The sequence below is a fragment of the Enhydra lutris genome, unplaced genomic scaffold (assembly GCF_002288905.1).
Source record: "Enhydra lutris kenyoni isolate GAN:26980312 unplaced genomic scaffold, ASM228890v2 scaffoldscaffold50, whole genome shotgun sequence".
In the NCBI taxonomy this organism is placed as follows: domain Eukaryota; kingdom Metazoa; phylum Chordata; class Mammalia; order Carnivora; family Mustelidae; genus Enhydra; species Enhydra lutris.
Window position 1 is genome coordinate 9,283,010 of NW_019154134.1, and position 16,726 is coordinate 9,299,735.

The 16,726-nt window shown below is 39.6% G+C and overlaps 1 protein-coding gene across 1 annotated transcript in view; it reads left to right on the top strand.

The window, feature by feature from the left end:
* Positions 1 to 16,726, top strand: part of LOC111156921 (RAB3C, member RAS oncogene family) — a 290,933-nt gene that overhangs the window by 21,456 nt on the left and 252,751 nt on the right. Inside the window, exon 2 of the mRNA XM_022518064.1 lies at positions 7,615 to 7,842. Coding sequence (XP_022373772.1) covers positions 7,615 to 7,842 — 228 coding nt within the window. The remainder of the gene's footprint in view (positions 1 to 7,614; positions 7,843 to 16,726) is intronic.

A 16,726-nucleotide genomic window follows, 5' to 3' on the forward strand; every position in this document is an offset into this window, starting at 1 on the left:
TGGAAAATCAAGTGAATGGCTTTAATCAAGGATCTAGCATATGCCAAAATTTTTACTTTTCATGATCTTACTACAATTCCTGTTTTGTTGGCGAGGAAATTATAGCTTAGCAGAGTTGAAAAAATAACAAAATATCAAAAACCTTGACAAAGTTTATGCAAGACCTGGGATTCCTTCTCAGACAGCCTGACCGTAGAGTATGTGCTTTTTACCCTTACTCACATCACACCAAGAATATAGAATTTTCTTTTTCACAGATGCATCTGCCTGTACATAATTTCAGAACTGCTGGAAAAGAAGTGGAATCTTGTTTTCTAACCTTTTTTTATGCTGTGATTTATAAGGCATAGATTACTAGTAGTTAGGGTACTCATCAGCATCACTGGACTACACTAAATACCCTCTGGCTTCAGCATTCATGAAGATGTGCAGGCACTACTGGGACCAGGGCTCTGCTACATTGCAGCTGTCAGGATTACATCCTACCCGTCTGGAGAGCTCTCCCAGCCAGCCATGTGGTTCCCTTCCCAGAAAACCTTGTTTACACTCTTCTCTCTGTGGCCTAGGCATCCCCTGAACTGTGCTGCAGCACAGTCCCCATACAGGTGCTCTCTCCCTCTGGAAACCCTCTGTAACTACACCAAGAGTGAACTCCAGTGTGGGCTGGAGTACAGTGGTCTTTGACACTAGTAGGAATAATTTTTACGTGGTTTGATACTCTTTATTTTTCTGTATACATCTAGATTTCCCAGAAGATTCAAAAACCATTATAATGAATTTTAAAATATATCAAGATTAGATCATGCCTGCCTTCAACAAAGGAATAGATTTTTTTTTTTTTTCTAGAAGTAAAAGAAGTAGTCTTACCTCTTCCAGTAGTCTCCTCTGTGGTTGAAACTTGAGGCTGTTAGTTTGGCAAAGAGAAATGAGCAAGCTGAACCCATAGAGCTGTAACTCTTGAAGAACACATTTTGTCTAGATGGTGAAGGTTCAGCACATGTGCTGAGAGAAATCAAGAGACCCTACTGAAAAACAAGGAGCCCTCTACCTAAATTTCCTCTCAAATACTCTGGCCTTAATTTCTTCTTCAAAATGGGGATAAAGACTTTCGGTTTCCACTCCAGTGCATACAGAGCTTGGAAGTTGTTACTGTCATCCTCACACAAGAAAAAAATGAAACAAAATGAAAATTACCAACTCTTAGATTCATCAGATAATTAAGGTCACAGAGAAAAATGCTGCCCCTTAGATGGGAGAGACCAATAACCTGATAAAGAAAATCACAAATTCCTGGAACAGAAACTCCCGTGGGATCCAGTACTGGGGTAAGAAAACCTAAACTGTAATTGATGAGTTGCTGGTGGCTCAGGGTAGACAAGTCCAAGAGTTAAAGCTCTAGGGGGTGCAGTTTCAAGGAGGACACACTTGTGTGAGTTTTACCCTCAGGACCCCTGTCAAGTTCTCACAGTGAGGGTTAGAGAAAATCCCCTCATGCTTTTGGCAGGCGAAGGGAGAAGGAGCCCTTTTCAAATATACCCAGAGCATACTGTTTCGCTAATATGGGGTTACTAATAGATATTGATATCCTGGGGCAGTGAAAGGATGAGGTATGATGATGTATGGAAGACGCGCAGTACAGTGCCCATAAGGGTTGTTATTGCGGTGATTTTACCATCTTTCTGTGCATAAACTGAAAGTTCTACTCATCTATGAGAGAAGTTGTGCAGGAGATGGGGATCCAGAGATGGGCTGGAAAAAGAACCTTAAAATGTCATAGCCTAACAACACCTTTAAAATATGCAGTGATTTCCATCTTGGAAGCATTGCTGTCATTTGGCATACCATCATATACATTCTCCCATGAGTCCCATGAAAGAGTAATTCACTCCCTGCTGACATGAAGAAGAGAGACAAGGGCAATTGCTGAAGTCTGCCCTACTTTTCCAGGCCCTTTGCTTCAGAGCCAGGGTTAGAATTTGAATTATCTAATGCCTTGGCTGCTTCCAATTTCCTGGACAGCATCTTAGCTCAGCGGTGATGTGTCCACAGTGGCATGAGCAGTGTTTTATTGCTTCTCCACTGGCTCATTCCAGAGCCAAGAGCAGCAGACACACACACACGCACACACACACACACAGAAATTGCTGGCCAGAGACTGCAAAGAGCATCACAATTCTGATCCATTCCGAGAGACAAACAGGGAGGCAACAAACTGTGCAGACCAGGATTTCTCCAGGAGAAATCACCTGGGGGCCAGATGACAGACATTTGGGAATCCTAACGTTTCATATTTTCCTTGTTGATCTTATTTTTATTTTTTAAGATTATTTATTTATTTATTATTTATTTATTTCACACAGAGAGAGAGATCACAAGTAGGCAGAGGGGCAGGCAGGTGGGGCCGGGGGAAGCAGGCTCCCCACTGAGCAGAGAGCTCAATGCGGGGCTCGATCCCAGGACCCTGGGATCATGACCTGAGCTGAAGACAGGGGTTTTAAATCACTGAGTCACCCAGGGCCCCCTCCTTATTGATTTTAAAATTTTAGTTTTGACTTTAGAGTTCTCAGGAATAATTCTTTTTATTATGATTGTCCTTTTTTTCCCAGGCAACGATGATTAAGATTTGAAATTACTTGATGTATTTCTCTACTTCCAATACATACGTCCCATCCTCACTTTCATCCTTCCAGTTTCAAAGAACTGCATGTCCTTTTCTGGATGATTTATCCATCTTTGTTCATCTTCTCATTGACCCTCAGGCTATTATCACTAGTAGTGGTGAGAATGTAGTACATTTAGAATGACTTCTTTTCGTTTTTCTCATGAGATCCACAAAATAGCTTAATGTCATTTAGATTCTTAAGTGCCCAGAGGAATCCCTGGAAGTAATTTGCTTTTCCTGTTTATTCTGAAAAACAAATGTCAAAAATTCTGAAATAATCTGTGATTGCATGTGTTAGTCAGAGGTAACCTATTTGGTCCCTAGTTAGTAGGACTTCTGGGGAAACTAGGATTAAAATTAAAACTGGCACATCAATTAAATCCAGGATTTGTTCACCTGCTGTTGAACCAAAGCACACCTGCTGTTGAACCTAAGCACACCAGCACAATGGATTCTCAGTGCACCAAGTCCCAGAGGTTAAGGTCTGCTTTAAGTTTGCCAAATTCTTTGATGACATGTTGTAGAGGTCTCATCTATAGATTTATATATATTCAGTGGGGTAAAAGGTTTATTGTTGTTTGTCTACAAGCTGATTAGCATTTTGATCAGAGCCTTAAATGAATATGCAAAATGCATATGGATCAAACTTGGAATGGCATAAATCTGGAAGGGATAGCCAGTGTTTTGATGAAAGGACATAAAATTATCAGATCAAAATTGAATTTTAAATCAAAACAAACAAGAGGAAATGTAACAGGGTACGTATAAAGGTTGGCATTTCCATTAAAGAAAATCAGTTACCCAAGTATGGAATGGGAATAAGGAAAACCTATGTTTATTACAGTTAATGTGAAAAATGTCCTGAGCATTTGAGAAGACTTAAGTGAGCTGTGATAAAATATAATAGTCTCATTTTATTCTGCACTGTTGTATCTGGAATACTGTGACAAATTTTGGGAGCCACACATGGGACTTTAACATCTGGACAGATGTCAGTTAATCTAGCACAATGTGGGGGATTTTTCCAACATGACTTTTTGGGGAAAAGGGGAAGGCAGTTGGGATCATCCAAGAGAGAGAAAGTGTATGGGGCTGTGATTTGTTCCTTCAGTCACCTGAAGCTCTCTCAGATGGGAGAGGAATCAACTGTCTTGATTTATAAGGCAGAATCTAGAACACGTGGGCAGAAGCTATAGGGAGGAGATTTTAACTTTAATCTAAGAAAGAAATTTATAACAATCGCAGTTCAGCAGTGGATTATGGTGCTTCACAACCTCGTAAACTTTTTGTCACTCTGTGTGACGGGCCTGGCTAGAATACTAACCTGAGATCCTGAGATGCCAGCAGAAGGGACTCTTGGAATGAGTAGAAAGTTGGACTACCTTGAAAATGCTTTCCAACTCCTTGATTTTTTTTAATTAATTCAAGATTAATGCAATTTAAAGAGTCATCTTTTTTTAAAGAGTTATCTTTTTATATATTTTATGATATCTGATTTACTTTCGGGGAAGTTACTTCATGTGTACTCATGTTTCAAATATCAGCTGTATTTTTCCATGAAAAGTATGAGAATGTTCACATGACTTAGTATTTAGAAGTGTCAGTAAATTGACATAGTGAAGACAAGTGTCTTTGACATTCATATGCTGTCAAACCACTTCATTTCTGTTCTCAGTAAGATTAGGGATGTTTTTTTCTCAATCCTCTGGGCCAGGATGTATTTCATTATTCTGAATTTTAATGAAAGACCCGTGCATTCCCAATGCACATTTTATTGGCTCTTTGTGAATCTTACTGGGTATGTAAATCAAGAAATAGTAAAAAAAAAAAAAAAATTATCTCCAAGAATAGCATGTTAGGAAACACTTCTAATTAGTCCTGTAGAGGTTCTGGATACCCCTGTTTGCCAGCTTTGTCCTCCTTCATCCTAGACACCTTCCATGCCCCACCACCTTCTTTGCTGCCAGCATTGCAAGGTGTATCAGCCCTTGAAATTAAATGTTTTCACTTTCTTATACCAGAGAAAACCCCAATATGGTTTTCTCCATCTAAATCTCTATAATTATATTCAAAAAGTCTATATATTGATGATGTTGATGTTGCTACAGGTTTTAGAATCTACTTTTGGAATAGGACTTGAAATTGATAGCAGCTGTAGGTCATGTTTTCTTGTGATGCGTCCTGGAGAGCCACAGGACTAGTTGGATACCACCTTATAGTGATGTGATGCAGTATATGGTAGGCTATCGGGCTGAGTATGGGCAGCTCTAGAAAAGTTGTAGTGTCTATTTTCTGACTGTGGCTTAGCTGAACATTCTTAACCCAGGACCTAGCATCTGGGCTGGTTCATATAAAAGATCTTATTTGCAGGCCTGGCTGAACTTAGCACTTTCAGAAGGGAGCAGGGTTGTAGTAGTTGGTGAAAGGACTATGTCTGCAGGAATGGGATAGTCACATGAAACAGTTTCCTGACTGTTCTGGGGCTTCAGAAGTCATCAGAGGAAGACACTGTTGTTCAAACTTACAGTCCAGAGTTATAATCCTGTTTTTGTCCTTGGCTGGCTGCTTGTGTTGGGTGAGGTTTACTTTAGCCAGTAGATGCCTGGGCCAGAAAGGAAAATCATAATATCTGCCTGTTGTAGTGGCCCAGTTTCACTCATCAACACTCATTCCAAGTTGTAATTATTGAAGACATCGGTGTGGTTATGTGGACTTAAAAAAACAAATGCTTAAGCTGATATTTAATAAGTGTGAAATGCATTCAAAATTTGTATTACCCTTAAATTTGATAATATATACAGATTTTCTGTTTATCCTTATTCTTATGTTCCTATACATATAATTGTGTTCTTTTACTGGCACTAAGTATTTGTAGAAAGAGAATATGTTATCTCACCATCTCCTTTTTCTCCTTTCCCTTAATTGTGTATAAACACAATGCACGTGACTTCAACAGCTGATGTCTTAGATGAGGTTGAGTACTACTTACTGTTTCAAGCATTCTACTATCTACTAACTTCTGAGGCTTCTCCTTTGACCACCTTCCCCAGAAGAAAGATAATTATTAATCAGATTTTATTGGAAGTGCAAAAAAGACTATCTGCCTAGCCTAGCACTGCCCAATAGAACTTTCTGCAGTTATGCCAATGCTCTGTACCTGTCCAATACTGTTGCTCCTGGCCACATGCAGTTATTGTGCACTTGAAACGTGACCAGTGTGACTAAGGAACTAAATTTTAAATTCTATGTAATTTTAATTAACTTTTTAAAAAATATTTTATTTATTTATTTGACAGAGAGAGAGATCACAAGTAGGCAGAGAGGCAGGCAGAGAGAGAGGGGGAAGCAGGCTCCCTGCTGAGCAGAGAGCCCGATGTGGGGCTTGATCTCAGGACCCTGAGACCATGACCTGAACTGAAGGCAGAGGCTTAACTCACTGAGCCACCCAGGTGCCCCTTTAATTAACTTTAATTAAATAAAAGGACTAGTGGCTTCTATATTGGATTATGTTGGATAACACAGCAATTGCCAAAGAATTCATAACATAAGAAAATGTAAGTAAGTGTACTAATCAGTGGGATTCACCATCTAAACACTTCTTTTGAGCCAAATGGCACTTAAATGCAGCATCACTGGGCACCATAGTGGCTCAGTTGGTTGAGCATCCGACTCTTGGTATCGGGTCAGGTCATGATCTCAGTGTTGTGGGATCGAGCCCCACTTTAGCCCTGTGCTCAGCCCAGAGTCTGCTCAAGATTCTCTCCCTCTCCCTCCCTCTTTGCTCCTCCCTCTGCTTGCTCTCTCTCCCTAAAGTAAATGAATAAAATCCTTTAGAAATAATGCAGCATCAGCTTTGGAGATATTAAGGTGATCAAGTGAGGAAAAAAATCAACATCCATCTAAAGCATTTATAATTAATAATGAAGATCATTCTCTATGCCATCCTAGGTGCTTCACATATCTGCTTTACAGATATGCCATCTATTCTTTTACAAATGTTCCAAGTTAGATCACATTTTTTTCTATTTCATGTAAGAGAAAAAAACTGATGCATGCCATTTTAAAATAATAAACCAACCCAAAGTCCCAGAGCCAGGAAATGGTAGAGCCAAGGTTTGAACCCAGCTAGGATTCTTCAGTGATATTTCATAATGAACATTTCCTACATTGTCTTTCAGAGCAGATGTGCATATCTCCCTAGTCATCATTGAGAAAGAGGATAGAGGTTAAGAACATGAGCCCTGTCGTGACGTTACCTGATTTGAATTTGTCTTCTATTACTCATCACCTGTGTGAACTCAAGCACATTACTCAATAACTCTGAGCCTCAATTTTCTCATTTAAATATGAATCTACTTCATTGGGTTGTTGTTAGGTTAGATAAGTTTCTCACACAGTGTTTGAACCATAAATACTTGCCATCATCATTTTTAATTTGAAGGGATTGCCATTTATTTTAGGATGTTGCTTTAATGTGATGTTAACAGATGAAATAGATACATGCTTTGGGTATACTTTCCTAGGAAATAAGAGAGATTCTAATATTCAGATGATTCAGTAAGAAACACCCTGCTGTTCAGCCACTTTGGTGTGTCCATCACTGGGATTATAAAATTTCAGAGCCCACATGCTCTGGCCAGTTCCTCATATCTTTGCTTTTCATGTAACCTTTATAGATGTCTCCTTTGGTGTCTTTGATTGGTTCTGAATGCTGAGCTGTGACAAACACCAACACAGCTGGAAAGAGCTGTAAGATTTGCTCTTCTGTCTTCCAGCAGGGAATTATTGCCATGGATACCAGCATCAGAGGGAAACTGGGGAGGATTCTCAACTGGTCTCCTGAGTGGTCTGACATCTGTTTCTGGCAAGGCCAATAACTTGTGTGCTGCAAGCCTCATATCGAATGGAAGACTGATCCATGTTTCTTGCTCTCTCTTTTTTTTAAACCACAGATGGCCTCTTCCCAAGATGCCCGGTATGGCCAGAAAGACTCCTCTGATCAGAACTTTGACTACATGTTCAAATTGCTCATCATCGGCAATAGCAGTGTGGGGAAAACATCCTTCCTGTTCCGTTATGCAGATGACTCCTTTACATCCGCATTCGTCAGCACAGTTGGGATCGATTTCAAAGTAAAAACTGTATTCAAAAATGAAAAGAGAATCAAGCTTCAGATTTGGGTAAGTGACTTTGAAATGACAATGTTCTTCAGTCGAGGGCATTGAACATAGATGTATTTAAGGGAAATGCTTTCTGCCTTGTTCTGTCCCCATGGTGTCCACAGGCCCCATTTCCACGTTCTTTGCTTAGAAAATTCTATTCTATTTCAAAGATAGTAGAGTGATGCCTCTCTAAGGTATGGAGACTGCATTATGCCTTGTTGTGAAAAGATCCTTCTTAGAGTCTTCATATCCTTCTTAGAGTCCAAATATGTGTTGTGCTGGTGGTAGAAGGAACAATCAGTGAGAAGCCAGGCTATCCCTTTTATCATCTGTATGACTTTGGACAAGTCGTGCAGCCCCCATTGCCACTTTTGTAATCTCCAAAATAGGCAAAGTCAGTCTAGCCTTTTAGGTCATAGGAAGCATGCTGTCCTGGGCATTATAAAGAAGAAGGTAAATGACCATGTACAAAGAAAACTTAGGTTTGATCCCTTTATAAAGCCCCAGAGAAAACTTTGAACATGGTCTACTCATACTTCACAGATTGTTTTCTCAGCTCTTTGAGTTACATTTATGCAGATAAAAAACAAAACAAATGAAATAAAATATTTACTTGATAACAGGGTTTTCCTCTAAGCAGAAGGTTTCCCAATAAGTTTTGAGAACATTTGGCTAACTTTCTACCTCTTTTTACTGATGCAGAAGATCAAAATTTCTTTAACTAAATTGTTTGGAAACAATTGGGAGAATAGCAACTAAAAAACAGAAAAAAAAATGTATGTGGATAACAGGTTTAAGGTAATATAAGAATGAGTGAAACTTAGTCATACCATACAAAGAAAGAATTATGTAGTGTGCATTTTTTTGTGTGTATCATATAATATATGAGTACAATGGTGTGGAATATTTCCACAGTAAGTTTTAGTTCTTTTTTTCCTGTTTATTTGTGCCTCTGCCACTCCGATTGACTGGAGCTACAAACAGGCATTTCCTTCCAAGGGGTGTTTTCTATCTTCTTCTAAGACAATTCTGATACCTACTACCATTTTGTGCTAGCCCCAGGGTAGATCTGTAGCACTGATGATTAATCTCCTTCCTCAAATATGGAGAGTTGAAAAAAAGATAAATCCCAGAGTACAACATTTAAACTTTTCTAAAAAAATAAAAACATTTTATTAAGATATCGGTATAAACTGAGTGACCTTTAAGTATCTTAAAGCTCCTAGGAGTAAATTTAAAGATGTAGGTATGTACACAGAGAGGTATCCTTTTAGACAGCTTATAATGGACTCATACTCTTACTTATTTTAACTCTGGAGTTTTCCAGGTCTAATGAGAACTGGTGTAAGAGCTTGGAAAAGTAGTCCCAGCTCCTTCACCACTCTTCCAGCCCCTAAAGCCATTTTTGTTGGGAGGGTCCCTCTTTGGAACTTAAACACACAGCCCATCTATGGAGACAAAAAGAGCTGTGTTCATTGCTTCGCGTTTGAGCCCTGATTTATTCTCTTCCTTTTGAGCTCTAGGCAACCCACTGTCTTATCGGGATAACTTTCATATTCAGGTTTAAGAAAGGCCCCTTAACTCTGAGGAATTTTGGAAAATTGAAAATTAATTTTGTAACCACACATCTCTCAATTCTCTGACCATGTTGTTTCTGCCACTAAAATAACAGTCATTCCTTTGGCTGACAGCTCCTTGTTTCTCCTCACTGCTTTATACCTTACAGATGCCTAACGATGGATGTTGTGATCATTTAGAAACCAACGTGGTGTGTTAAATCTATCTAATAATCTCTAGCAACTTCTCAATCTAGGTTTTTGACAGAAATGTAGCAATACATAATTATCTGTTCTTAATGCAAAACAGATACATTTGAAATAATATAAGAGATTTTTGAGAATTATAAAGTATTTCATATTTACAAAAAATATTTTCTTCAAGACATTCAGCTAGTACCAGACCAGAGCTGATTCATTGAGCTCTCTGGGGGGTTAAAATGAAGTTATTTCTATGTAGGTCTTACTCTTGGATGAAAATTGCTCTCCTTTGAGCCACCCTAAGCTTGAATCAGTCTGTAAGCTGCGTCCTCAAGCTTCTCACCTCCCATCACTTTACTCAAGAAGCCCTGACCTAACTCTCTTTAAATTTTTCTACCACAGTCCACTATTCTTCCAAAACCTCCAACTCTCTTCACAGCCCAGTTCAGTGCAGGACATCATTTTGGGGGTTCCATTTTCCCATTTGGTGGATATTCACACTCCTTTAGGGGTCAGTCACTCAGGAATTTTTCACCTCCCCTTCTCCTTACTCAAAACAGTAGTATAATGGCCACTGTTATCTTTGCAATTAAGGCAGTCTCATTTCTTCCTCTTTAGGGTTATTAGGAACTCTTAATGCACCTATGATTCTAAGGGTGTAAATTACTGTATACCAACTGGTTTCCTAGACTGTGAAACATTCAAAAGAAGTACTATAAAGAGATTTGATGTTCATTGAACTTAGAATTGATTGGAAAAATAAACTAACATTCGTAGAGTAATTATATACTTATGTAAGGAAATACCAATTGTATAACTATTATAGGTAACTAGCATTTATTGATGGTTTGTAAATTTAAAGATGTGGGTATGTACATAGACAGGTATCTTTTTAGGCAGTTTATAATAGACTCTTACTCTTCTACTTATTTTAACTCTGTAGTCTTCCAAGTCTAATTAGAACTGGTGTTAAGAGCTTGGAAATTAGTCCCAGGCCCCTTCACTCATCTAGAAGAGATCCCAAAGCCATTTTTGTTGGGAAGGTCCCTCTTTCTAACTTAAACACACAGCTTTTGCATTGTTAATAATAACTGTGCATTTATCATTCTTATTCTTATTTTATTTGAGAAATCTGAAGGTGGGACAAGATTAGTAGCTTGCCCAAGATCAAGTGTGATGTGTGGCTGATTCCAAGATGGGTCTATCAGATACTAATACTTGGGCTTTTTCCCCTTTACCAAGATGCCATAATTAAGAAGTCTTCTGGAATGCGGTGGTGTTTTTGTGATGATGGCAATCTTAAATTATGGCAATCCTAAATGAAAAATTTGAAAAATTTTGGCCATTTTAATGAATTGAGGCATGCCGAGGATGATAGGATAAAGAATAATAGGGTGGTATGCCTAAGTATAGGTATACCTACAGTAATTCTAGGGATCCTTGCTTTATGCTGTCATATAAGTATATTGGAAAATATTTAATTGTGTACAGTTTTTATCATTTAACATCTTCAACTCATTTATTTGGGAATATATTTGGCATTGGTGATTTTTCATCTCATCTTATTTTAATAACCAATTAACCGTTTTTCCCAGCTTATGGTATTTTTATGTACTTATATTAACTTGTAACTGATTCTTTTGGATATCCACAATTGTCTTAGCCTATGCTGCACAGTCATTCCTCCTCACACTTCTGACACCAAATGTGTGGTGTCAGAAGATCAATTAATGCTTCAGCTCTCTGTAGCCATCAACTAGCTGTCCTATAATTTAGTTCAATTCTGATACTAACTACATGGAGCTAACACAGACCCCAGAGATAAAGGGCCCCATTCTGCCTCTTTTACTTCAGACTCCAGTCACAAGTCTGGGCTACCTATGCTTCTGACCTACAGACTCTAAGTTGGGGGTCCCATTACTTCAGCCTCCAGAGTCAATTATTTGTTAGAATAACTCACAGAACTCAGGAAAGCAGTTCACTTACTATTACCTGTTTATTATAAAGGCTAGAACCCAGTAACAGTCAAACAGAAGAGAAGAATAAGGCAGTTTCAAGGAAGAAGGGTAGACACAGCTTCCATGCCCTCTCTAAGCATGCCATACTCCCAGCATCTTGATGTGTTCACCAGCTGAACTTCATTTTTTAGGATATTTATGGAGCTTCCATTACATAGGCACTGTTGATTAAATCATCGGCATTTGGCGATTAACTCTCCCCTCCCAGAGGATGGGATTTGGGGCAGGGGCTGAAAGTTCCATATCTTTACCCAGACAGGCTGAGGTTGTTGATATGGTTCTGATTATTTCATTAGTTTTAAACTGTCCATGAATAGGACTACTTCTAGGTTAAGAAACCAAGACATAGGGAAGATAAATATTTGGCTTTACCTTATAATCAGTGCCACAGCAGGTCTCCCACTAGTTGAGCCAGTCTGATTGCTATAATACCAAGTTCACTCTCAACTCAAGGTAAGTGCTATGTTATGACAACTGTGATGAATCTGCTTGGTTGCCAGTGGAATCCACCAGACACAGGAACATCAAACTTGAGTCCAGATTTCAAGTATTTGAAATATTTGAAATTTCAAGATTTCAAGTATATTTTTAATATGTCAGGAGGAAGAGCCTAGGTAGGAAGACTCTCCTATTTTCCTCTCAATGGTTTACTTTTGCATGTGCGACATAGGGGGTTTCTGAGTCCACAAACTGGATTGCTTATTGGATTTTGGACAGTCCACATTCAAATAAAGCATTTTAACAGCTACTAGAAAACATTGACATTTCTTCCTGGTCATGTTACACCTTCTCTCTGTGGAAGTTCATTACTGCCTTGGAATAAATATCATCGTTCATTTGTACTTAGTTACAAACTTTGTATTCCATTAATATATTTATGAATCCCTTTATCGTTCACCAATTTAACATTTCTCATTGCATTTTCATTTTATTATCATTTTTTGATTCTCAAATCAAAAATTTTGAAAATTTTAAAGATTCAACGTACTTGGTCTGATTCTTTTTTTTAGTGTCTGCTTAATGCTATTATGAATATATTAGAGAGAAATTTAGTGTGGTTTTTCACTTTAATTGGAGAAAAGTATTTCGCAGCTGGGGTCTGTATAATTTTCCTTCTAATTTTAAAAATAGTTTAGCTTTGAGAAGGCCTATGTAGAATAGATGTCTTCCCAATGAGTAGATTGAGAAATAATAGGGGTTCAATTACTAAGATGAATATTACCTGTATTTATTTTTAGTATCTAGATTACTAGTATGAGAGCACTGAATTGCAAATTGCAAAGCAAGAAGTGATGTGTTATTGAAATTAGACTGTGTAGGTAGCCAGACTTCACAGTGTGGTTCTGCTGAATAAATGGCATCTTCCCTTGCTTAAAGAAAGCACCTGGGTATCCTTTTCCAGTTGGGTCTACATTATTTAAGACCAAAAATCAGTGTTGACTCTAACGAATGAAGATGGAACTTGAAAAAGCCATAGCTTAGTTAGGTAACATAGGTTTAAATGGGTGGAGGGGCAGGTAGGCAGCAGACAGAGTGCATTGCCGTTGGCACTACCCTTTATGACTCCTTGTCTTTCGGCTTCCTTTCTCTCCCTTTCCCCCCTCCTCCTCTCTACTTCATTTCTGAAGTTCTGGCCAGGCTTAGTTACTCAGAAACTGACTTTCAGCATGTTCAGGATCCAGAGCTGCCACACAAAGATACACACAGTTATATAGTGGTCAAGGGCACCGGCCACAGGGTCAAGTGGGGTCATTCTCCAGTTGGAGTGCCACTTGAGCCTGATGCTTTCCCTGACAGGCACCTTTTCCTTTTCACAAAGGTGCCATCTGTTTGTCAAATAGGTGTGGCTGGACCACAGGCAAGTAAAGAGGATTCTGATTCCCCTATAGTAACCATGTATGCTGGGCATAACTAGTTCAAATCTAGTGCAAGAAATGGGCTTGGAAACCCAGAGAAGGCTACAAGCCCTGCTTCCCTAGGGGAGGCATGGAGGAAGAAGGTGTTTTAAAATATAGGTTTTATTGTTATTTAAGTATGGCCGCGCCAACAGATCAGGAGACAACTGCCAATGAAAAGATAATTTGTTATACTCATGGATGCAGGAGCATACTTAAGAGAAGGAGGCATGGGCTGGGGTTGGGGGACGTAAGCAGAATGAGGGGAACCACCAGGGTGGGTCAGGAAAGGGTACAGGTGTGTGGCAAGAGTCTCTGTTGTGCTTCTGTGGTGGGAATGGCACAGCAGGGTCAGTAGATTTATGATTCCTAGTTGGAAGAATTTCAGCAGACCCTGGGGGGGCATAGAGGCTGTCCCTGGTTGTCTGGTACCTGTCCACAGGGTGATGAGGGCAGGTGGAGAGTGACCCAAAGTGGGGATCCCAGTAAGGGAGGTGGTTAGGGGTTTGGAGCTCTGGATTCATTCATTTGCATTTGAAAGTGAGCTGCCAGTAAGTTGTTTAATGTGTCCAGGAATTGGCTAACTCTGAGAGGGCCTGTCCCTCCTGAGCCCACAAGGCCCCAGGTGTCACAACATCAGAATACAGAATACAGAATACAGAAAATGAAAATACAGAAAATGAAATCATGATTAACACAGAAGGCGGGTTCTTGGAGCCCTAGGTTGGCTTCTGTCATTGACTCTCCGTCACTGATCCTCTAACAAATGCTTGTGATTTCAGATATTCTTGGCACAGGCTCTGTGCATTTCTGGGTCTGAGTATTCGGAGACCTAGAAAGTTGGGTCAGGAAATGCTCTGACACCTTTTCTGGCTTAACCCCTCATTTGATGATATGACTGACAGAGCATCATTTCTTGAACCCAGTTTTGACCCACAGAGTGAGCACTTTATGTTTATATACATTTTAGAATTTATTTTTCCCCATGAAGGAAGGTGGTATTATTAGCCCAGTTTTAGAGATGAAGAAACGGAGAATCAGAAAGATAAGGTAATTTGCCCAAAGTCATAGCTAGGTTGTGTTAGAGGCAGGATTCCAACCAGGGCACTCTATCCAAAACCCATGTGTACTTGACTACGTGGTGTAAATGAAGTCCAGGAAAGCCAAGTGATTTCTTTGAGATTTTTAGATTCTCCAGTACAAAATCCTACATCTGGTAATCCTTAGCAAGTACTTTTTCCACACTATGTAATTGCTCCATGTTTTCCCTTGTTTCTTCATTACCTGTTCCAAGAAATTATTTATGGTTACCGAAAGAAGTCAGTTTTCTTTCTTTTCTTTTTTTTTTTTTTTTTTTTGCTTTTACTTACTATTCATCGGCACGAGTGGATTGTGCATTATCTATGTTTAAAACACATAGATATACACAGCAGGAGGGATTGGAACACATCCAACTAGCTTCTTCCTTGTACATTTCTGGAATGCCTGTTTCCACTGTTGGGGAACACACATATAAAGAAGAGTATGTGAAAGGAAGAGTCTGAGTAAAATGGAATGGGAAAATATTTCTACCTGTAATCTTTGCATCTGGTGCTCAATTAGCCTAATCCCCCTGCCCACTGATTTCAGGATGGTGTTCTGATCCTTTCATCCATTTATAAGGAGCCAACATTTGCCACCCAGGAAAATTCCTTAAGAGAACCCCTGAAGCCAGCAGCTGCCGCCAGAACCATTCCTGGTACTGTCATTTGTATGTTCTTTCCCACTTCACAGGTCTTCTAACCTAGCATCTGCTTTCCCTGAGAGATTGAGAAAGGCAGTGTTTGGTTTCACTCCTGAGAGGAAGTTGATGCTTGTGTGCAAAGTGTCAAGATGCATAGCATTCACCCTCTCAGGAAGCGGAAATCAGCAACTCTTGCAATCCCACTGCGTTTAAGCCACCTTCTTAACATTGACAAAATGGGAGGAAAGGTAAAGACTTTGTTCCTGGCCCAGTGGAGATGGCCAGCTATGTGGGAAGACAGGACAACAAACAAAAGAAAGGAGCACCCTGGGGTCATGTAATGAGTGTCCCCAAGGGGCAGAGTGGTCCAGCAACATGAGCAGGGACTTCAGACCCTGCTGGTCTGGGGTTCCTGTGCTGACTCTGATCTCACTAGCTGTGACCTCAAGCCCTGACTTCTCTGAGCCTCATTTGACTCCTTTGTGAAATGAGAGAAAACACCTACACCTCTTACCTACTAAGTATTTGCCATAACAAATACTTACGATTGTTTAATACTAGGCACAAAATTAACAATAAATGTTAGTTTTCTTCTTTCCTAAAAACAATGTACCAACCTGTAGACTTTTATGCTCCATCAAATAATTTAATCAAACCAGGTTTCTGTTGGGTGCCTACTATGGGGTAGGCATTGTGCTAGGTGCTGGGGACATCATGGTGAAGGATACACAGGCTTTGCCATGGGAGCCAACCGTCGGAAGGGGAGGTAGTGAATGAAGAGAGAATTCCACCTGTTGTGATAACTGCTCTGGAGGTGTGAACACGGGGTGTACAGGAAAGACGCCTAACCCAGGCTTAGGGACTTGGGGAAGGCTTCCCAAGGGAGCTACATGGGACACATGAAATTGACGAATGAAGTAGAATTAGGTATTTACTGATTCACTCATTCGGTCACTCAATCAACATGTATTGAGTTTTTCCTATGGCCCAGACACTGAGAAGGAATTTGAGATTGAAAGTAAATACTCAGAAACTCTAGATTGTGATGGTGCTATGGATAAATAAGCAGAAACCTCTGATAAATGAAAGACAGCAACAGGGGAGGGGAAGCTTGTTTTTATCAGATGTTCAAGGAGGGTTTATATTTGCTAACTGAGCTAAGACCCAAAGGGTGAGAAGGAGCTAGATGTTGAAGAAGAGGGATGAATATTCTTATTTTCCTCCTCCCCCCTCTCTCCCCATCTCTCCTTCCTTCTCCTCCCTCGCCCCTATTTCAAAAGTAAGAGTTTTTGTTTTCTGGGCTTTTTTTGTGCACCATAGCTTCATGTAGTGTTTCTTGCTTACTCTTTGTTTATCAGATCTTGACTGCTCGGATTCTGAGCAGGAGAGTTTAGATTATTGGAACCTCTAGCGTTTACAGTTTGGTGGTCTTCTTTAAGGAACAAGATATAAAAACGCATTACTTTTGCAAAAGTATCAAAGAGCAGATGACCGTGTGAACCCATTGCT